General features: G+C 39.0%; 2 protein-coding genes across 4 annotated transcripts in view; one reads left to right on the top strand and one right to left on the bottom strand.

Moving 5' to 3' along the window:
* Positions 1-777: 777 nt before the first annotated feature.
* Positions 778-8,575, bottom strand: gpx7 (glutathione peroxidase 7). Its single transcript, XM_080886604.1, has 3 exons — positions 8,352-8,575; positions 3,592-3,853; positions 778-3,403 (listed from the first exon to the last, which is right to left on the bottom strand). The coding sequence occupies exons 1-3, from the start codon at positions 8,481-8,483 to the stop codon at positions 3,240-3,242; spliced, it is 558 nt and encodes a 185-aa protein (XP_080742730.1). The 5' UTR covers positions 8,484-8,575; the 3' UTR covers positions 778-3,239.
* A 2,367-nt stretch (positions 8,576-10,942) lies between these two features.
* Positions 10,943-22,417, top strand: part of tut4 (terminal uridylyl transferase 4) — a 44,661-nt gene continuing 33,186 nt past the window's right edge. Inside the window, exons 1-11 of one of the 3 annotated variants that reach the window (XM_080887376.1) lie at positions 10,943-11,077; positions 11,189-11,334; positions 12,373-12,935; positions 13,027-13,178; positions 14,292-14,408; positions 14,498-14,675; positions 14,802-14,890; positions 14,978-15,029; positions 15,220-15,289; positions 19,138-19,264; positions 19,667-19,786. In XM_080887376.1, coding sequence (XP_080743502.1) covers positions 12,452-12,935; positions 13,027-13,178; positions 14,292-14,408; positions 14,498-14,675; positions 14,802-14,890; positions 14,978-15,029; positions 15,220-15,289; positions 19,138-19,264; positions 19,667-19,786 — 1,389 coding nt within the window. In that variant the 5' untranslated portion in view covers positions 10,943-11,077; positions 11,189-11,334; positions 12,373-12,451. Of the gene's footprint in view, positions 11,335-12,372; positions 12,936-13,026; positions 13,179-14,291; positions 14,409-14,497; positions 14,676-14,801; positions 14,891-14,977; positions 15,030-15,219; positions 15,290-19,137; positions 19,265-19,666; positions 19,787-22,417 lie in introns of all 3 variants that reach the window. The other 2 variants (XM_080887377.1, XM_080887378.1) reach the window with 2 other exon arrangements.

Raw genomic sequence — 22,417 nt, 5'->3', positions numbered from 1 at the left:
GCCACATCATAGGAAAGTATTCTCTGAGGATCTGATAAAAAGAATCGTTATTGTACATAAAGATAGCCTAAGCTATAAGAAAATTGCCAACACCATGAAAATGAGCTGCAGCATGGTGGTCAAGACCATACAGCAGTTTAACAGCACAGGTTCCAGTCAGAACCTAACATAACTTCGCCATGGTTGACCAAAGAAGTTGAGTGCACGTGCTTCGCATCATAGAGGTTGTCTTTTGAAAATAGATGTATGATTGCTGCCAGCATTGCTGCAGAGGTTGGAGGTGTGAAGGGTCAGCCTGTCAGTGCTCAGACCATACGCTCCGCACAATGCATCAAACGGCTGTCGTCCCAGAAGGAAGCCTCTTCTAAAGATAATGCACAAGAAAGCCCGCAAACATTTTGCTAAAGACAAGCAGACTAAGGACATGTATTACCTGTGGTCTGATGAGACCAAGATAAACTTATTTGGTTCAGATGGTGTCAAGGGTGTGTGGTGGCATCCAGGTGAGGAGTACAAAGGCAAGTGTGTCTTGCCTACAGTCAAGCATGGTGGTGGAATGTCATTGTTTGGGGCTGCAGTAACTAGCATCTTATGCTTTACCCCTTATGGTTTCTAGCAAGGATGAGCAGTTGGGTGTTGGGGAAAGCCATGTTCATTAGCTAATCGGTACAAATAAATGATTTTTGACTACAGAACTCACTATGAGCTTGAATGCTGATTAAAGTCAGTTCTGTAGTTCAAACATTAGCTCTACTGCTAATGTCTGAACATTAGCAGTAGAGCTCCACGACTGGAGAACTGGACAGGTCTTTCAGGAACTGTATTAAACTGGTTCAAAACATACTTAGAAAACAGGAAATACTTTGTATCAATAGGTAACTTCACATCTGAGCAGACAAGTATCAGATGTGGAGTTCCCCAAGGTTCCATCTTGGGACCCTTTCTGTTTAACATTTACATGCTCCCATTGGCACAGATTATAAAGAACAACAAAATAAACTATCATAGCTATGCAGATGACACACAAATATATGTCACAATGTCACCAGGAGACCAAGGCCCTGTACAGGCTCTTGGTAAATGCATCGAGGAAATTAATGACTGGTTGTGCCACAATTTTCTCCAGCTAAACAAAAACAAAACTGAGGTAATAGTCTTTGGTGCCAAAGAAAAACGATTACAGGTCACCAGAGAACTTCAATCTATACACCTAAAAACCACAAACCAGGTGAGAAATTTGGGTGTAGTGATGGATGCAGACCTAAACTTAGAAAAACACATTAAGACAATAACAAAATCAGCTTACTATTACCTCAAGAATATTTCAAGGATAAAAGATCTGATGTCTCAACAGGACCTGGAAAAACTAGTCCATGCATTCATCTTTAGTAGGCTTGATTTCTGTAACAGCATCTTTACAGGTCTACCTAAAAAAATCAGTCAGACAACTACAGCTCATTCAGAACTCTGCTGCTCGAGTCCTCACTAAGACCAAAAAAGTGGACCACATCAGTCCAGCTCTGAGGTCTTTACACTGGCTGCCTGTCCATCAGAGGATAGACTTTAAAGTCCTGATGGTGGTCTATAAAGCTCTGAATGGTTTAGGACCAAAATACATCAGTGACCTCCTGACCCAGTATGAACCTTCCAGACCCCTCAGGTCATCTGGATCCGGTTTTTTATCAGTTCCCAGAGTCAGAACCAGACACGGGGAAGCTGCATTCAGCTTTTATGCTCCTTATATCTGGAACAAACTCCCAGAAAGCCTCAGATCAGCTGAAACACTCAGTTTATTTAAATCCAGGTTGAAGACTCACCTATTCTCAGCTGCATTTGAATAAAGCACCAAATCCACACTTTTAAGCTTAAATTTCAAAACTTACATTTAACTACTGATTTTATCTACTGTTCTGATTTTATCTGTTTTGATTTTATATACTGTTTTGTTTGTTTGTAAATTAGTTAGTTTGTTTGTTTGCTTGTTTTAATCAGTTTTAAATCATGCTTTTTATTTGTTTTTGTTTCTAATGTCTCTGTAAAGCACTTTGAATCACCTTGTTGTTGAATTGTGCTATACAAAAAAACTTGCCTTGCCTTGCCTTACTGCTCTAACTGCATTGAACTGAACTGAAGGATGTTTAGACCTGCAGCTGAAGATGAGGCACTGAAATGGTTTATTATGAGAAACACGGAAAGGTCACTAGGCTAATCGGTCACTAACTAACATTTCCTTATGTTAAACCCAAATAATTGTTTCAATTTAATAATTATATAGACTATCTCAGGGGTCCCCTATTAAAATAGCTGGAGGTCCACTACTTCCGCCATCCAATCAATCTGGGGTCCAAACATTTTAAATGAACCGACAAAAATATTTTTGTTCATTTTTGCTTAACATTTAATTAATAATATAGACATTTGTCTTGTAACTACTGATCAATTATTCATATGCCAATTAAATCATTTGCTGAACAGAAAAGAAGAGACCATGTACTATTTAACACTACTGGCTTGGACAACTGAAGGAACTCTAAATATAACCAGAGCAAAGCATGGGAAGAATGACAATAAGAACAATAAAATGTAAGTAGAGGAAAGAAATTACAATGAAATTGTGGAAAATTTAGTACAGATTCAAGAGAAATTAAATTTTCTGTTACAGTACACTTAAACTTAGGTGTCAGAAGGATGAAAATTTCCATAACACATTTGGGAGCTTTGAATCTTACTAAGACGATCAAGTAAAGAAGTACAGTTGTAGCTGATCAATTTGGATAAACTCCAACACCACAAACACTGAGAGAAGGTTGTGAGACTTAAATTAGCATAGGTATCATTAGAGGCCAAATACAATTTTTATTCCAGTGTGTGCTTTTTAATACTGCAAGGATTTTTAGACATGCGAGCCAAAAGTACTGACGCATTTTGGAGCCAGCTTCGTGTAGCTATTTAAGGAATGTTTGGAACCTTTCTTTGGCCTGAGGGTTGCTGCTTGATCACACCTTATATTGCCTCAATCCCCAGTGTATTTGATCTTCTATTTCCTGTAGCGCCACCTTTTTAAAAAATTATTTATAGCTACAAACAAGACCTACCACAAATCGTTTTACTTCCTTAACACAAATGAATAAGCCATGGCTTTAGTGTAATGTTACCAAAGCAGTGACTCATTTTCTGCTCAAACCTGCCACAGTTTCCCTGTGGTATTAACATTAAGTAGAGTCTTGAAGCGAAATGTGTTAAAGCTCTTCTTTCTTCTTCAAGATTATTTGCCGCACCATTTCAGCAATTTTAGGGCGAATTTCTTTGACAGAGACTTTTGGTCCCCATGCATCCACCACTTTGCCGTTAACGTCAATTAGATACTTCCAGAAATTCCAGTCAGGCTCCTTTCCAGATGCCTCTGTAAAAGATTAAATGACATAGATGTATGAATAACAGGTTCGTGTAAGCTTGTAACCTTTTAAAAAAAACATTATTTGTTTTAAGTTTTGCTTCAAAGGTTTCTATTTTTCCCCTCTCTTTTTTCTACACCGCACACGACTGCTCTCTCATAACCCCCCCCCCCCCCCCAAAGAGGCAGTTACTCACCAAGAAGGTACTTGTAGACATTGTTGGCTCCAGTGCCAACAACAGCAATTTTGCTGAACAGAGGAAAGGAGACTGCGTAGACTCTGCGCACAAAGCTGTCAATCTCCTTGTCACTGCCAGGCTCCTGCTGTCCAAATTGGTTACAGGGGAAGGCTAGCACATTGAAGTGATATGGACCAAAGTCCCGCTGGAGCTGCTGCAGTTGATTGTAGTGTTCCTCAGTGAAGCCACATTCACTAGCTACGTTTACCACCAGGGAAACCTAAAGCCACCAGAAAACACTGTAAAAACACCACAAAAGCTTTCCTAGCTTAATATGTGTCAGTATATATGTTTCTTTAAACATGCATAATTAAATGAACTACTTGCAGTTTTATTTGCATGTAGTTCACATAAAGTTGGCAACCACTGGATTGAATCACCCCACTGTACAGTATATGTTGGATCTATAAAGCTATATGTGTTAGTTAAAGGTTGCCATTGACCAATTTTACAAGGCTGCTGAGGATGACACATTCAGTGAAGAGGCCACCTGCTATAACTGAAACAGATATGGATATTTTTTCATTAATTTATGTTAAATAACGGTTACTTTCACTGAGACCATATCTGATGTAAAATTGTTTGTTTAGTTGTCTCTTTTTAGACTATTTTTGTCTTTATTGCACTGTGACAGTGAAGATGGACAGCAAAGTGGAGAAGGCACTAGGGCTGGGCGATATGACCCAAAATTCATATCTTGATATTTTTTAGCTGGATGGCGATATACAATATATATCTCGATATTTTTTTAAGCCATAAGGTAAGAACAAAAAGAGAGTTCTTAGTCAAAGCTGTGTCCCAGATGTCACACAGGCACTTTTATTAACATACAGTGTAGATGTACATGAAGAAATTACTCAAAAATAAATTATCAGCATTTATTATATAATAATGCTCCATAAATAAAAGAAAACAATGATGTTTTTGTGCATAACAAAAAGCTCACAATTGTGCAGTCAAAATGTAAACTAAAAGACGCTGAGCATAACAAAGACAGATTTCACAGCTGCTCTTTTCCCAAGTTGTACTGCGTGACTGACAGCCTGGAGTTTGAAATCTGCTTTGTAACCGTGTCTCTTAACAGGTGCCATTTATGGTGCTTATACACACACAATACGGTAATATTACGTTGAAGCACAGTACGTATCACTCCGCGAGGCTCCGGAATACGGTAGCCTACTGCTCCGACAATCCATCAAGCGGTGCAGCTCCGTAGCTTTCCAAAGTGGAACTAAAACATTTCTTGACAGATTGCTGAGCGCCGTGTACCACATAAAATCGGTTCGCGGTCAGTAGGCACAACCAGAATTCATACATACAGAAAATGAAAGGATTTTAGGCCATGCATGTCGTTAGCGCGGTTAGCTCACTAACACGTTGACGCCGTCCAGCCTCACACACGGGGCGATCCGCGGTAACTCGTTAACGGAGATTTGCCGTGTCCAGCTTGCCGTTGCCTGCAGGTGAAGCGATGGGGGAGGGGGGAGTTGTGTTCAGTGAAGGAGAGGCGAGGCCCAGTAACGTTGCAGAGAGACAAAAGTGGACGAAAGAAAGGCAAACTTGCGACTCCACGAGTATAATTATAACATAACATATACTATATCGATATAAACGATATTGTCACATCTTATATCTCGTACGAAAATATATCGATTTTTTTTTTTTTAAGTTTGATATATCGCCCAGTCCTAGAAGGCTCACAGGCCAGACAAAGACTCCCCAGCCACAGCCCTAAAACATGACTGATCTAGAGCAGCGGACCCCAACCCTTGGGCCACGGACCAGTACCGGACCATGAGTTGTTTGGTTCCGGACTTGAGGCTTGGGTGTGAATTTTTTTTATGGTTTTTTTTGGTCTTTATCATTGTTTTTTTATTGTTTTTATTGTTAACTCTGTTTCCCTGGGTGTTTTCCCGTGTGTTAAGAATTTTTTTTTTTTTTTTGGTACTGCTACTGGTTTTATTTTGTTGTATTTATCCACGACATCTTGCAGTCCGTGAAAATATTGTCGGACATAAACCATCGCGCAAAAAAGGTTGGGGACTGCTGCTCTAGAGGAGATCTGCACGGAGGAATAAGCCACAATAGCAGCAACAGTGTGTGAAAACCTTGAAGACTTGCAGAAAACATTTGGCCTCTGTCATTGCAAACAAAGGGTATGTAACAAAGTATTGAGATGAACTTTTATTATTGACCAAATACTTATTTTCCACCACAATCTGCAAAGAAATTCTTTAAAAATCAGACAATGTGATTTTCTGGATATTTTTTTCTCATTTTGTCTGTCATAGTTGAGGTATATCTATGATGAAAATTACAGGCCTCTGTCATCTTTTATATATATATACACACACACACACACACACACATATTGCCCCACTGTGTACAGACAGACAGACAGGCTCCTTCTTCAAAAAAAGCAAAAGTGAAGTCTGGCCGTCCCACTGATTGACTAATTATTTGAACCACAGATAACTGTGATTTAGGCCTTTACATGTTACAGACGCCATTCACAGATACAGAGACTAATAAGTATCCTAATACACATTAATACATGTCACAGCTTCATACTTTAACTCGCAGTTAAACTACAGAAGATCATCACTGCAGAAGTATGGCTTCCTGAGAAAGCAGTGTGTAATCTTATCATCTAGTGACATCTGGTGTCAAGATAATACAATTGCAAGTCTGACATATATGACATGGGATACTGAAAATATCCACATCTCTAATAAATTAAGCTCTTTATGTGTCTGGTACCATATCTCAAAGACAGTTAATATGATTAACTTCAAACTTAGTGGGTGTAATGCTGAGAAGGTAGCGTATGGGGTCATTGGATGACTCCCATTTTTTGAATTAAAGTTACTGGTAGGGCTGCTGTTTTGGCAGTCCTTGATGCCTTTTATACAGTGGCCCTGAGAGGTCAAGAAAACACCAGCAAATAGAAATGCACCCCAAAATCACACAAAGCACAACTCTAGTTAAAATAAAACAAAACAAACAAAAAACTCGAACAAAATACAAGAAACCACAGTTACACTACAGTATGATCAAGGACTATAATCAGCATGCTGGAATCTGCGACAGTGGAGTGGGAGTTCATCCACAGAATGTGGATCTCACTGAAGAAGCAGCTGGTGTTGATTTATTAGTCACAAAGTACAAAGTCACAAAGTGCCGATATCTTATTTTTATAACTTAATAATAATGTGTGACACACATGCATATAGAATGAGAAGAGGGTGTGAAAAGAGTGAGGTGAGGTGAGGTAGGATGGAGGAGGGGAGACGGAAAACACAATAACCCATTAAATGAGAGTGACTCTGTTCGACTGTTTTCAACTATGGGATGTGCACAAGGACATCAAGGGAAAATGGTTCAAACAAGTCCTTGACATTATACTGCTGCAGATGTTATGTAGAAGTGCTTACCCTAATTATTAGGGTTATTTTTCTAATATTGGATGGTCTTTGCCTTGTAATATAAAGTGTCTTGAGGTGGCTTTTGTTGTGATTTAACACTATAAATACAACTGAACTGAAACTGAATATAACATTTTGAAGTGAGATGCAGTGAATAACTATCATGCTGTGCTACTGTTGTCTTCAACTGGTTCAAAGATCACCCATTTTTTGGACTCACTGAAAAAGAATGCAGGTTTAAAAGCATTTCCCACTGGCTTCACTTTTTAGACTATAGCTTTGCTTGTCTTTGGTATCCAGTACGTATTACTGAACATCTTTGAATGTCAGTGTGTGAGCAAGTGTCTTATCTTAATGGTTGTTTGTCTAATCTACAAGGCAGCACAGCAGGTCCAGCAAAGTTCTCATGTGTAATGGAACACCAGTTTTCAGTCTTGCTTTTACATTTAATTATTCCTTGCTGACATGAAATGTAAATTGGAACTTTACGTACACTCAACCCATTTAGGCACTGTACTAGTTACAGTAACTCTTCCTTAAAAAGTGCACCGCTACAGCTCTGTGGTGTACAAACTGTGTTCATTCACCTGTAGTGTGTGAAAGATTTATAGTTTAATTTGTCTGTTTGTGTTTATGGTTAAAACAAAATCCAGAGAGTCTTTCACCTTATTACAAAAAGGATATCTTTTTGAAAGATACCGTCTATAATAATCATTTAAAGCTCCATGATTAAGAATTTGGAAGCAAATAAAGTCAAAGACAGCTAAGTCAAAAAAGATGCAGTTTGTCTTATTATTATCATTTTATATAAAGGTTGTCATATGTAATATACATCATTGTTGCATTATTACGTTTATTTATTTTTATTTAGGTGTATATCAACAGTTATTGTAATAACTGGGGTAAAAACCAAACTCATGTATGTTCCGTTACCTCTGATGACGGATAGAGTGAAGATAGAGTGAAGTCTTCAGACAGATTAGGGCTAACGCGGTCTGGTGATCCGTAACTTGTTTGAATGAAATCTCAGCACTTTCTGCAGCTTCAGGGGCTGCAGGCCTGCCACGTAGGCTATCCGGGCTACGTGACGGGACATCCCCACCAGCAGCCCACAATCAAACTGATTCTCATCACTGCTGTGTTAGTTACATCTACAAACAACATTTCATGGAGAGAAGTAAAAGAAACAAAGAAGCCAACATTCCCATGCAACATTCATTCAAGCAAAGGGCTGGCGTGCCGAGAAACTGCGCTCTAACATCTGTAGTTTAAGCTGCTGTGAGTCGTACTTACCGAACCCCGATATTTCTCCAGAGATACCAGCTTACCCCTGCTATTCACAACTTTAAAAGTATAAAAGTCTTTCTGTTTGCTTTCAGCGAGGCTGAAGAAAGTCAGTAACACTGTGAGCACTGCAGGAAACATCTTTGCAGTCAAACCACCAGCGGAACCAAGATAAACTCCTGCAGTCTTTCTCCGTCCGCCCCGCAGTCACCAGCAGTCTGCGCACCTCCTCTGCACTCAAGCTACACACAGCGATCAGCGTTTCCTGGGCAGGAAGCGCTTAACAAAAATAAAAGTCTTATTGGTCTTCGGTTGTATTCGGTATGAGCAGAAACTAGCAATTTAGCCTGTAAACTCGTGAGGAAAGTGTGTCTTGATGTCTCAGAATAACGGACCTGAGGCCCAGTTTAGGGTGCATTCCAGTTTTATTCAGGAAGGTTCCGTGAGAGCAGTGACCCAGAAGTATCTGTGTGGCGCCTTGGAGCAGTTCTAATTGTCCAAATACTACCAAATACTAAGGAAATAGTTGCTTTATCGCCACTTTTAGTATAAACTGGGATCATCCTTTATGAAAAGAGAGGAAAAAATGCCATTTCATAATTCATAGCAATGGACCATACATTCCTCCAACAAAGTTGACAAAGTGACACAGATCATTATCATTTATAGCTATATTTTACAATTCTGACTCGTGCCCAGTTGTTACCTTGCATGAAAAACACAGATTTTCATGAACTCTCGGTGTAGATCATGAACTGCGTGAACTGAGAAGTGTATTAAAAGCTCTGTAAGATTAAGGTTTGTCATATATATATATATATATATATATATATATATATATATATATATATATATATATATATATATATATATATATATATATATATATATATATATTTACATATATGTGTGTGTGTGTGTGTGTGTGTGTGTGTGTGTGTGTGTGTGTGTGTGTGTGTGTGATTTTGTGTTTTTCTTTGTGTCAGTTGGGATAATGAATGGAGGGAATTTTATTTTAGCCACAGACATCCTGAAGTAGGATGTCTATGGCTGTGATACAATGTAGCTATTTTATTTTAGAGGCTATGGGACAGGTTTATTAAGCAAAGCAAATGACTGTGATGCTGCAATCACAGTGTGATCTATTAACAGTGTTCTTTAATTTATATATAAAGACCAGCCAGTGCATTTCAGCAATTAGTAACCAGCATTATACCAAGAGCAGCGCAAATTATTGACTCAGAAACCTGCTAACCTGATGAGGGAGGATTAGGACAAGTATGACGTAGGCCTATCAACAAAAATAATATAGCATAAGTTCAGCATTTACTCTTTAGGTGTTTCTTGCTGAAAACAGAGCAAAAATTCAGATGATTGAGAGGAGGATGAATGAGAATTTATATGTTTCTGATTCAGGGATAACTATTCTAAGGGAAATTGCTGGGCACTGTGCTTTAGGTACTTAAGTGAAGGGCAGTTATCCAGAGGAAAACTGCATTATTATATACTATTCCACCATATGAGCATGTGTCTGTGTGTAACACACATTACTTACCATCACATCCCATGCCCTCCATGCCAGAATCAGCCCTACTGAGGAAGACCTTCCCAATGGCCTTCCATCCAAAAACTAATAGTAATCCATAGCCACTCATGCAATTAACTAATAGATATATATTTAATGAATCTTTTCATGATATACCGTCACACTGTAAGTAAAGAAAGAAGGAAAGTAAGAAACGTGCATTTTCTGTGAATTAACAAAACCTTTGTTTTATAATTACAGGACAGCTATGATCTATCATCATTTTCGGTATTATTTCACATACTTACTTCTTACAATTTAAACCCAAAGAGTCATGCTGATGGATTTTGTTCATTTACTACAGCAGCTTTTCTTTATTATTTAGAAAAACTGAGATATAATGAAACTCAAATTGCACTTCTTTTCCTTATAGATCTTGGATCCAGATCTGGGATCTCCTTCCAGGTCTGGACAAGGGCATCAGCTAGACCAGGTCCTGGACAGTCTGACGTGTAACCAGGTGGAGTGAGATGGACCTAAACACAATGTGCCAGAGTTGTTCTATCGGTGTTCTATTAGGTCAGGCAAGCTTTGGTGCCTGTAAATGGAATCAATTCCTTGATCCACCAGAAACTATTTGCATACTCTTGCCATGTGATGCCAAGCACCAAGAGAAACTAAGATTCAGTGTACCAATGTAGGGTTTGACACTGGGTTCAAGGATTTCATCCAGATACCAAATAGCAGTCATTTGGTATCTGGCATGTAGAGTTCTATGTGTCCCTCCATGGATATGTCACTGACCCACTACCAAACTGATCATGCTGAATGATGCTACAAGCAACATAACACTCTTCACAGCTTCTCCAGACACTAATATATATATATATATATATATATATATATATATATATATATATATATATATATATATATATATATATATATATATAGCGAGAGAGGGGGGGAGAGGGAGAGAGAGAAAGGGTGTTGTATACAAAACAAGGACCTTCCTAGTAGTACATGAACGCGGCACGAAACACGCCCCTCTTCATCATCACTGGCACTCCCACAATGCAGCGGGGTAATGTATTAACATGGCGTCAATGCTTGCTGTTTTGACCAGGGCCGTGGGATTTGAAAACATTATGTAGACCAGAACCATGGAGATAGCTAAACAATAATTTCGAATCAACTTAAGAGTTCGAAAGTAAGTCAGTGCGTGCTCTGTTGTGTTGCAATGGTTTAAGCGTCTCCTTTGTGTTTTTTATGACTTGCTGCTGTGTAGTAAGTGAGTACCAGTATTATTTATTTCCCGTAGCTAGCTCAGGCGGACGACCGGGCATCGCAGCTAACCTCAGTAACATTACGGAGAGGGCTAACAACGTACTCTGCAGAGCAAAGCAACCCCAGGAAGTAAGCGTGAAGCATTCCCATAACGTAAGACGGTACATTTAACCTTTAATGGTAAGCTTTTTAAGTTAATTCTATTTTAACGCATTTTTTTTCTCTGCCTGATGGCATCTTCCTCCCTTATTTGTTGCTCGGAAGTTTAGCTAACTGTGTGTGTTAGCTTTCGGTGTTGTGTTTAAGTTTGTTTTTCTCTAAACTGAAACACACGGAAGCCCCAGTGAGTAGTAATGTCTGCAACCCCTAACCTGTGGTTTACTGTAAAACGAAATTAATCTCCAACTGCGATAGTGGAGGTGGATTTCCAGGAACAGACCTGGGGGGAAAGCAATCAGGGTGGTAAACTGTCTATTTGGCATTTGTGTTTGATCTAAAAACGCTAGTTTGATTACGTTGGAACTACGATGCTAACTTTTGTTTGATTAATTTCGGCATTTTATAAACAAATTGGTCTGTTGCTTTATGACGAATGAAAATGATCATTAGCAGCAGTGTGGATCTCTGTGCTAAACGATTTTTGTTTTAACTGAGAATATTACAAACGAGCTTTATAAATTGTACTGTATGTGCACATCTGTCATAGTTTTTGTTTAGTGTGCTCACAAGATATTTTAGTTTGATTTCATAAAAACTTATTGATGTGCTCACTTGGTAACTTGGCTCTGGGATTTTCTGTGTTCAGCGTGGACAATGCATAATAAAAATGATCTGTTTGAACTCTAAAGACAAAGTTAAAGTTGCTCTGTAACGCCCCCCGCTCATCTTTATTACTTTTAAACAATGATAAATCCTTTAAACAAAAGAGTAAAAGGTAAAGATCTGACCCAAAATTAACTCAACACTTCCTTATTTATTTATAACTTGATTATTCACCTTTTTAATGAGTCAAAGTCAACTCTTTTAAAAAATAAAGGGAAAAAATCTGTTATTAAAAAAAAAAAGTTTTAAATAAACAATAAACTAACAATTATGAACTAAAGATTTTTCTCTAAGTTACTCATTCAAAGTTTACATATGCATTCGGCTGAATTGTTAAAACAATGCACAACACATTATTTCACTGCAGATACAATTTATTTTTTCTTCTTTTCCTAGACTTTGGGTGGCCTGCCTCCCTGGCCATCTTCAGTGTGGTGTTGACTCCACCAGGAATAAGAGCAGAAGAAACAAAGGGATGGATGAGTCCTTGACTCCAGTAAAGACAGTCAAACAGTCTCAGCTCAGAGGAGCTAAAGCTTTATCCACTGAGAAATCAAATAAAGAGACTCTTGTGCAGAGAGAGGGTCATAAGTCTGCAAGCCGCAGCAAAGAAAACAGCACGACTGCCAAGGATGAACATAATATAGGCAGCCAGGTTAGCCGTGGGCAAGGCAAGACTTCTACAGATACTCCCCAGGACAAGAGAAGAGGTCGGCCATCCAGATTGAGTAGGCTGACTGGAAGAACGGGTTCTGGGGAGAGAGGCAAAGGAAAAGGGGCAAGCTTACAGCAGCACCTGGTGCCACAGGCTTCTGAGTCCAGAACATCTCTTTCTGCAGACAGCAGCCCCTCAGCAAACAAAGAGAGCAGCTCTTCTGTAGTGCCTGTTACCCCTGACAAAGGGCTTACAGAGCAGGCTAGGAGCTCTACTAGAGCCCTGGCAAAAGAAAAATCCCAAGGTGGGTTGTAAAGCATTTTTCCTGAAATGAAGAAGTCTTCTTCATCAAATAGAGCTCCAGTAAAGTGCTTTGTGTTTGCTGTTTTTTTTAGTGTTGAAAGCCGCAACACTGATGAATCAGTCTGTGCAAGAGGGCCCAGAGGTGAGGCCCACTGTGGAGGAAGGACCTCTCACAGAGCAACAGCTGGGCCTCCGACAGGCAGAGGAGCGTCTCCGCAGAGACTACATCTACCGACTGCTGAAAGTGAGAAAACCACTCAGTATAACCTTTGTATACCAAATTTTAATAATATGTATGCAATAGGTCCAGAGTTGCTAAATTACTTGACAGTGCAATAATTTTTTTTAATTTGCATTTTTCCACATGTATAAAAATTTTAAAAAGCCACATCTTAATTAGAATGTGTTCATAACTTTATTTTTGAGATGCATCGATTTTTATGATACACTTATTTTCATAAACAGCAGCACAAATGAAAATATCCAAATGGAACGGCTCTTCTGTAAATAAAGGGTTAACTAAAGCTTGAGGACATTTTGGCAGTAAGGTCTTGCCTTTACATTGGAATAAATCAGCTTACAATTTAGCTATAAAGCAGATTGCTACTGTACTATAATAATTATCTAATTGTCTAGTTAAATTAAACATGGGAAAAAATAGTAGCACACAGGCAGATCATGTGTTAAATCTCATTTTCATTTTTGGTGCTAACCTAAATGTGATCATTCTAATTAAACATTGATGCACTGATCATTGATGGCTAATCATTTCTGTCTCATATAAATGGGGAAAAAAGACTAAAAGGCTCATTCTAATAGAAAAGTCTGAGTAAACTCAAGATTGAGCTCAGTTTAAACTGGACGCATTATCGTATTTTTCTACCATTTGGACCATGGTGAAGCCCCTCAGTTCATCTAATTGGCTGCTCCTCTTTAAAATACAAACCAAACCCAAACTGTTCACTGTCTCTAAGATCATACTTAGCAAAGACGGCCTGAAACACATTCTAGAGTAGTCGGAAGGTTTTGGCTGATGGGAATTTCCTGTACATAAGCTGAGCTTATTTTTATGAAGCCCTGATAATGTTTGATATGAACATTCAGTTTTTAAACAGGATGTATAACAGGATCTGTTCGTCCTAATTTTCGCTATTTCATTCTTCTGTTACCTTGAGTCATTTTCAGAATGTGTGTTTTTGGGTTTTTTTGTACTGGGCACTTTTTTATTTTTATTTTAAATCTCCACCCAGCATGGCAAGGTGAGATCCACTGTTTAATTATAAGCTGGAGGATCCAAATAACAAATCCCCCACATGTAGAGAACATAAATTGATTGCCTATGTCTTTGTTTTTACAGCAGTCCCCTGAGTACCCAAACTACCAGTACATATGCAAGCTGTGCTCTGTGCACATTGAGAACATTCAAGGAGCACACAAACACATCAAGGAAAAGAGACACAAAAAAAACATAATGGTAAGTACTTGTGATATGCTGGTGTTTATCTGAGTGGACTGATAGGAAGATTTTAAAATAGTTTACACATTCTGCTTGTGACATGTTAGGAGAAACAAGAGGAAAACGAGCTGCGTGCCCTGCCACCTCCTTCTGCTGCTCAGCTGTGGGCTGTCAATGCCGCTGTCCTAGAAACTGCCAGGCAGCAAGGGATATCAGATGAAGACTTTGAGATTCGAAAGACAGTGGTCAGCAGGATGGAGATCATTATACAGAAACACCTCACAGGTTGTATGATGTGATCGCATCCAGTCAATTCCTTGATTTTATCTTTATTGACAGTTGGCAGTCTTTCTGTGAGAGTTATTCTGCGTAGACTATAGATCTGCCTGACGTTGATTCTTTGGTTTCCAGCTTGTTCACTCCGTCTCTATGGTTCGTGTCTTACCCGTTTTGCCTTCAAGACAAGTGATATCAACATTGATGTCACCTACCCTCCCTCAGTAAGTCTGCTGCTAATAGTTTGCAATCCATTTACTCTTAACACAAAAGCACAATGACAGCAGTGACCTTTTCTTATGTCTGTTCAGATGACACAACCTGAAGTCTTAATTCAGGTGCTGGAAATCCTCAAAAACAGTCGTAAGTTTTCTCAGTTGCATTTTATATTAAGTTGATGTGCTGGTTATTAAGCTGTATATAACTCCAGATTAGCTGAATGCTGTTTCGGGTCTCTCTCCCCCCCCCCAATCTGCATTTTTTGTTTTCAATTTGGCTGAAACCCATCATTTAAAAAAACAAAACAAACAGTAATTGATTGTTTTCTCCCTAGCCGAGTTTTCTGAGGTGGAGTCAGACTTCCATGCCAAAGTACCTATCGTGTTCTGTCGGGATGTTAGCAGGTGAGCATTAGCAGGATCTCTTTTTGTCCCTCCATGTTGTATGTCTATGACACAGCATTATCTTCAGTGACAGAATAAGTTAAATGTAAGGCTAGGGAGTATAGGGCTGCTCGATTATGGCAAAAATGATAATCACGATTATTTTCACTGAAATTGAGATCTCGATTATTTGACAATATTTATTTAACCCTTTAAGACCTACTGTAGAACCAAGTCTGCCAGAGCTTATATTATTATTATTTTTTACATGTTGTAGTGCCATTTGTGGGAACATTTCAAGTTGCTATACATCAATACAACTGTTAATGCATACATATTATTAAAATATGGGCTATAAGTCCATAGTAACTACATTAATTGCAAAAAAAAGTTCAATAAACTACAAAAAAAATTGAAAATCGTTTTTGTTTTGTTTTTTTTCATATATTTCTACTTGGAGAAATTTAAGAGGTTTATCCCTCAAAAGTTTAAATACAAAAAAGTTGCAAAAAATAGTTTACAACAACAGGAAATTTATTTTGAGTGTCTTCATAGTTTTATTTTGGAGATACAGCAATTTTTATATACTGCAGGAAAAACAAAAAAACAATCCTATGATGCAAATTTGCAAAGAAAACAGCACGTGCATTAAAATAAACTATTTCCAGCAGTGCAATTCGAGTTCTAAGCATCCCAGCAACATTCAGAAAAGTCAAACATGACTTATAAAAACACCAGTATAGGCTTTTAAGGCCTACAAGTAAAAAAACTACATTTTCCGCAAAAATGACGCCACTTCCGGTTTTGGGCAGGAAATGGCGGACATGCGAACTACCTGTTTCAATGTGCGAAGTGTTACGAACAGCTGATCGGATCGGCAAAGCCTGTTGTGGAATATTATGTTTTTGTTCCTGCAAGCGCTTTTTATGCAATTTTTATACACACAGGCTTAAATACAGTCCCGATCAAAAGTTTAAGACTACCTCAAAAATGGCAAATCATATTTTGCATGGTTGGGTCTTAACAAGGTTCCAAGTAGAGCTCCAACATGCAACAAGAAGAAATGGGAGAGAGAGATAAAAAAAACAATTTTTAGAGCATGCAATTTATTGAAAACGCTTAAACTAAAAAAGGCAGTTTTACACCTGATCAAAAGTTTAGGACCACATGCCTTTAAATGGCCAAATCTGTGCAAAAATATGGAGTCATTGTCATTGTCTGTCAGGTAGTCACTGATGGCAAAGACAAAAAAAAAATGTTCCACTTTTCTAATGTGGTCGGGTTGTTGAACTGCATAAGCAGGGTCTTTCACAGCACGCCATCGCTGCTGACGTGGGGCTCAATAAAACAGTCATTTGGAATTTCTTAAATCAGCGGTCCCCAACCTTTTTTGCGCCACGGACCGGTTTATGCCCGACAATATTTTCATGGACCGACCTTTAAGGTGTCGCGAATAAATACAACAAAATAAAACTAGTACCGGTACCGAAAACAAGAAAATTTATTCATAACACACATGAAAAGACCAAGGAAAACAGAGTAAACGATAACAAAATAATGCTGAAAACCGATAAAAACCCTGAAAACTATACATTTCACACCTGAGCCTCAACTCTCGTGGCCCGGTACCAAACGACTCACGGACCGGTACCGGTCCGAGGCCCGGGGGTTGGGGACCGCTGTCTTAAATGATCCTGAGGATTATGGAACAAAAACATCAGGTGGAAGACCCCCCCCCCCCCCAAAAAAAAAAAAAAAAAAAAAAATTCACCAGCAGTGAGCCTGATGATCCTGTTGGCTGTCCTTGAAGAAACTGGACGATCCTCGATCAGCGTTACTGGGGCTGCAGTCGGCACCGGCGTTACTGGTGCTGACTGGAGCCCCATAACTATCAGACGGCATCTGAGACTGAAGGGCTTCAAAAACAAAAAATGTCTTCAGGGACCTCATCTCCTTGAACGCCACAGAACTGGCCATTTGGACTTTCCAAGAGAGCACCAAACATAGAATTTTTAAAGGTGGAAGAAAGTTTAAGTGTTTGATGCGAAAAAAAAAAAATTAACCTTCATGGTCTGATGGATCCCACTTGCAATGTTTTCTATGCACCACAGTGGAGGGGGGGCCATAATGGAATGGGATGCCTTTTCCTTCAGTGGAGCAATTGAGGGTTCTGGAGGTGCAGGAATGTCAAACGGCTGTTGGCTATGTCCAGATGTTTCAGAGAGCATCTTTCGTGACTGAGGGCCCTCCTCTGTGTGGTTACGACTGGGTTTTTCAACAGGACAATGCTACAGTACACAATGCCCGCAGGACAAGGGACTTCTTCCAGGAGAATCACAGGTTTTTTGGAGGTGTGGTCCTAAACTCGAACAGCTGTAAAACATCCTGTTTGAGTTCAAGCATTGTTTTAATCTCCCAAGACCCGAACTCTTTCATGGCTTGCATTTTTAATTTTTCTTTGATATTTGGGCTGATTGTTTTTACATTCATCCGGTCCCAAAGAATTACGAGATTGTTTTTTTGTTTACCTAGTTTTATGTTTCTGAGAAAAATGAGAGCCACATTCGTTTTAAATTTTGATAGAACAGTGGCAGTATAATGTCCTCGTAAGTGGATATCAGGCCCTTGTAGAAAAAAAATTAAGTATTTTGGTCTAGACAACCCAAAATGTGATGTCCACATATGTGGATGCCAGGTCCTAGGAGGCTTAAAAAACAAATGTTTTGCTCACTCCCATTTCTTCTTGTTGAATGTTAAGGGTCTACTTGGAACCTTGTTAAGATCAAACTATACAGTAAATTACTTTTTTTTTGCTTGCTATTTTTCAAGTGGTCTTAAACTTTGGATCAGCACTGTATACACATCCAGCCCAGTAACATTTAGATAAATGTCGCTTTAACAAGTTGCACCTTGACCAGATGGTTTTGGTAGCCATCAACAAGCATCTGAGATAATTTTGACTCTATATTTGACTGTTCTCCTTGGCAGAATTGGTACCTGGCTTTTAAGCACAGCTGTAGGTAAATAAAAGCAATCCCAAATCATAAGCAATGCTTCACCGTGCCTGTGATGCACTTTTGATAGAAGTTTTTCCATTCCTCCCACCCACACTTACCTTTCAGAATTGTGTTTGTTTTTTTTTTTTTTATCAGATTGGAACACATTTTCTCTCATGCCTTTTGGAGAGTTGATGCATTTCTTTGTAAGCTGTAACCAGTTTTTTGTTTGCTTTTATCCACTTTGATGTATATGATATATCTAATGCTTTGTAAGTGGTTTTTAAAAAACAAAAAACTGACTAATACCTTTCGACCGCTAGACTTTGATGCTTTTTAGGCTCTTAGCAAACCATGACTTCTGCCGTAGCAGAAAACAGTGAAGATCGGGACAGCAGCTGAACTCTATTTGGGGTTAATCAGAGTCTCTTAATTGATGGCAGGCATGTTCCCAGGAAGTCTGTTGTAACACCTTTTGATTTATCACAGTATTAGTTTAAGGATGTGGACACTTATGCAACTAGCTTAATTTTTTTGAATATATTTTTTCCTAACAACTTTGTTTTTCAGTTGAATTGTAAAGGCTTCTAGGTCACATTAAGAATGGGAAAAGTGTATACACTGTTTATGTCCACTGTATATATTACAAAAATAAATATGAAAATTCTAAAGTAAGTTGTGAATTATCAAAATGTATTAAGTGCCCAGCCTATATAAAGCCTGTGTGTGGGAAATCACTGAGGCCTGCAGTCTGGTATTGTTTTTTGTTTTTTAATGTGACCTCTTTTTCAGATCATGAGCCAGTGAGACATTATGACAGTTAGAATTTGGTCCAGCTAATTGTCATCTTCCCCCACCTCTGTTTCTTCACAGCGGTCTGATGTGTAAAGTGAGTGCAGGAAATGATGTTGCTTGTCTTACGACCAATCATCTGGCAGCCCTGTCTAAACTGGAGCCCAGACTGATTTCACTGGTGTTGGCCTTCCGCTACTGGGCAAGGGTAAGCCTGTTTCGGACACTCAGAATGCATACACCTAATACATGTGTCCTTTGTTTAGTTCTCAGCATGTTGCAAAAGTATCTTTGTGTCATGATACTTGATAATTAATGTGTTTATGAAATGGCACAAAGGATATAGTGGATGTTTTGGATATGAAAACTGACGGACCAGAAATAATGATGATGTAATGGAAGTGGGTTTTTGTTTTTGTTTTTTTAAATCTCTTGTTAAAAGAGTTATTTTCAACCTCATTTGTGTGCAAATATAAAACTTATATGCCCAAATGGCAAACACAGATGATCTGTTGGTCTGTATGATGTATTGTTTGGACCAAATTTTGCTTTGATGTTTTGCTGAAAGCAAAAATAGATTTTTTTTTCTTTTATGTATTTATCCACACAGTTGTGTCACATTGACTGTCAGGCTGAAGGTGGCATCCCTTCATACTCCTTTGCCCTCATGGTGATCTTCTTCCTGCAGCAGAGAAAAGACCCTATCCTCCCTGTCTACCTGGGCCCCTGGGTAAGTTACTGAGAAAGGGCCACTCTGTATCTGTGCTCCTTGGCAAATAACCAACGTTAAACAAAATTATTTTTAAATCCCTTTCTTTATATTTTAGAACCTGGAATAGAGTTGGGAGATATAGTCTCAAAATTGTATCTGAGATTTCTGAGAGTATTTCCATAAAGTTTGCGACAATGAGATTTTTGAGAGTATAGGGAAAAAAAATACAGAACAATGATTGGAGCATAAAGCTTCTGAGCAGCAGCAGTTATAAGTACAAGTGAATGAAGGGCATTTACCACCTTCATCTTCAGAGAGTTACTGTCGTTAGTGACACTTTACCTATTTCAAAGTGTGAACTGTATTGACGCAGCAGCATCAGCATTATAGTGCAGTAGTAGTGATGCAATATTATACCAAGTGACACAGCATACCTCAAATATGAACACAAAGGTAACCACCGTGGCGTTTTTCAATTCAGTTCAATTCAATTTTATTTATATAGCGCCAAATCACAACAACAGTTGCCTCAAGGCGCTTTACATTGTAAGGTAGACCAAACGATAATACATCAGAGAAAAACCCAACAATCAAATGACCCCCCTATGAGCAAGCACTTTGGCGACAGTGGGAAGGAAAAACTCCCTTTTAACAGGAAGAAACCTCCGGCAGAACCAGTCTCAGGGAGGGGCGGCCATCTGCTGCGACCGGTTGGGGTGAGAGAAGGAAGACAGGAAAGAAGACATGCTGTGGAAGAGAGACAGAGGTTAATAACAGATATGATTCAATGCAGAGAGGTCTATTGACACATAGTGAGTGAAAAAGGTGACTGAAAAGGAGAAACTCAATGCATCATGGGAATCTCTCAGCAGCCTATGCCTGTTGCAGCAGAACTAAGGGAGGATTCAGGGTCACCTTATCCAGCCCAAACTATATGCTTTAGCAAAAAGGAAAGTTTTAAGCCTAATCTTAAAAGTAGAGATAGTGTCTGTCTCCCGAATCCAAACTGGAAGCTGGTTCCACAGAAGAGGGGCCTGAAAACTGAAGGCTCTCCCTCCAGCCTAGAAGTAATAGATTTTCAGTGGAAATCTTAAGTAAACATATAACTGCTTAACCTTTTAGTTAAGAACAGTTAAGAATAACTAAAGTAACTTAACTGTGTAATGCTTCAGAAGCCTGTACAGCAGTGTAATATATTAAAACTAGTGGTGCAACGGATCACGGTTGATCCGTAATCCGAACCGATCCCACTCCACGGTTCGGCACGCACGTGATCCGAAGATTCGAAAAAGAAGGAAAAAAGGTATGTGTATGGTGCGCGTGGTCAGTCTGTCAAGCGATATTTATGGTCAGCGCTAGCGGTCCAAGTGGAGGAGCAGAGGAGTTTGCGGTATTTAAGCAGCCCTTTGCTGCCCAATCCGACCGGGCTAAAGCTATTACAAAAGCTACTGGAGTGTTTAGCTGCAGACGGGAGGCCGTATTCCCTTGTGCAAAACAAGGGGTTTAAACTATGATGAACGTGCTTGAGCCACACTATGATATCCCGTTGCGCGTCCACTTCAGTGACAGGATCGTACCCAGGCATGTATGAGCAGGAAAAGTTTAACGTTATGGCTGAACTGTCCCAGGCATCTTTTGTTGCCCAACTACAAACGGGTGGACCTCCAGGTCAACGGAAAGCTACGTGACCGTTCATTATATCACAGCGGAGTGGTAGATATAAAGCCCTGTACTGCCCTATTTTGCACCTTAATTTGTTTTTATATAATTGCGTGGAATAAGTCTTGAGTTGAATGTTTTTAATAGGCAAAAAATACTTAAAAAGTTAATAGGTAATGTTAAATTTTTTCTTTTTTTCTTTTTTGCTGATCTGAAAATTGATCCGATCCGTGACTTAAAACCGTGATCCGAACCGAACCGTGAGATTTTTGATCCGTTGCACCACTAATTAAAACTGAAAAATGTTCAGTCTTGGGTTCAGTTTTTTAACCCGCTGTGGTAAGCGGTAAACCCACCATGTAACCACATCAACAATTTCCATCCACTGTTTGCACTCTGCAAGTGCAACTTGCAAGTAAGGTTACAAATTAGAGAACACAAATGCATAGTGTTACTAGAGCAACAACAAATTTTGACATCATATGACACTTTCACATCATGTCAAAGTAGGGCTGCTCAATTAATCGAATTTTAATCACGATTACGATCTGGGCTTTCAACGATCATTAAAAATGAATGAGCCGATTATTAGCCCCTCCCTCATTTATCTGCGACACCTTAAAGGCCGGTCCGTGAAAATATTGTCGGGCATAAACCGGTTCGTGGCGCAAAAAAGGTTGGAGACCGCTGATTAAGAGGACCCGAGGGAAGCTCGGAAAGTTATTTGGAGAGGAGAGTGACTGCCGTTGGTTGAAAAGAGAGGTAAAAAAAAAACTTCAGTGGTGTTGCACACTATTTTATATTATTTTTTAAAGTCATTATTCAATACATTGTTATTGTTAACCCTTTAAATCTGGTCAGAGCAGCACGCTCCGTTTTGCGTAACTATTTTTAAATCCCTGTAGAACCTGAACCGTGTAAGCTAGCGCAATAATTGGTTTTGCATATGAAACCAGAGGAGTTGTACTTACATCTTATGCCATCAGCTTG

This window comes from Rhamphochromis sp. 'chilingali', assembly GCF_963969265.1.
Source record: "Rhamphochromis sp. 'chilingali' genome assembly, chromosome: 7".
Taxonomy (NCBI): domain Eukaryota; kingdom Metazoa; phylum Chordata; class Actinopteri; order Cichliformes; family Cichlidae; genus Rhamphochromis; species Rhamphochromis sp. 'chilingali'.
The sequence above is the reverse complement of the archived record's forward strand: the minus strand, read 5'-3'. Positions and strand labels throughout refer to the sequence as shown.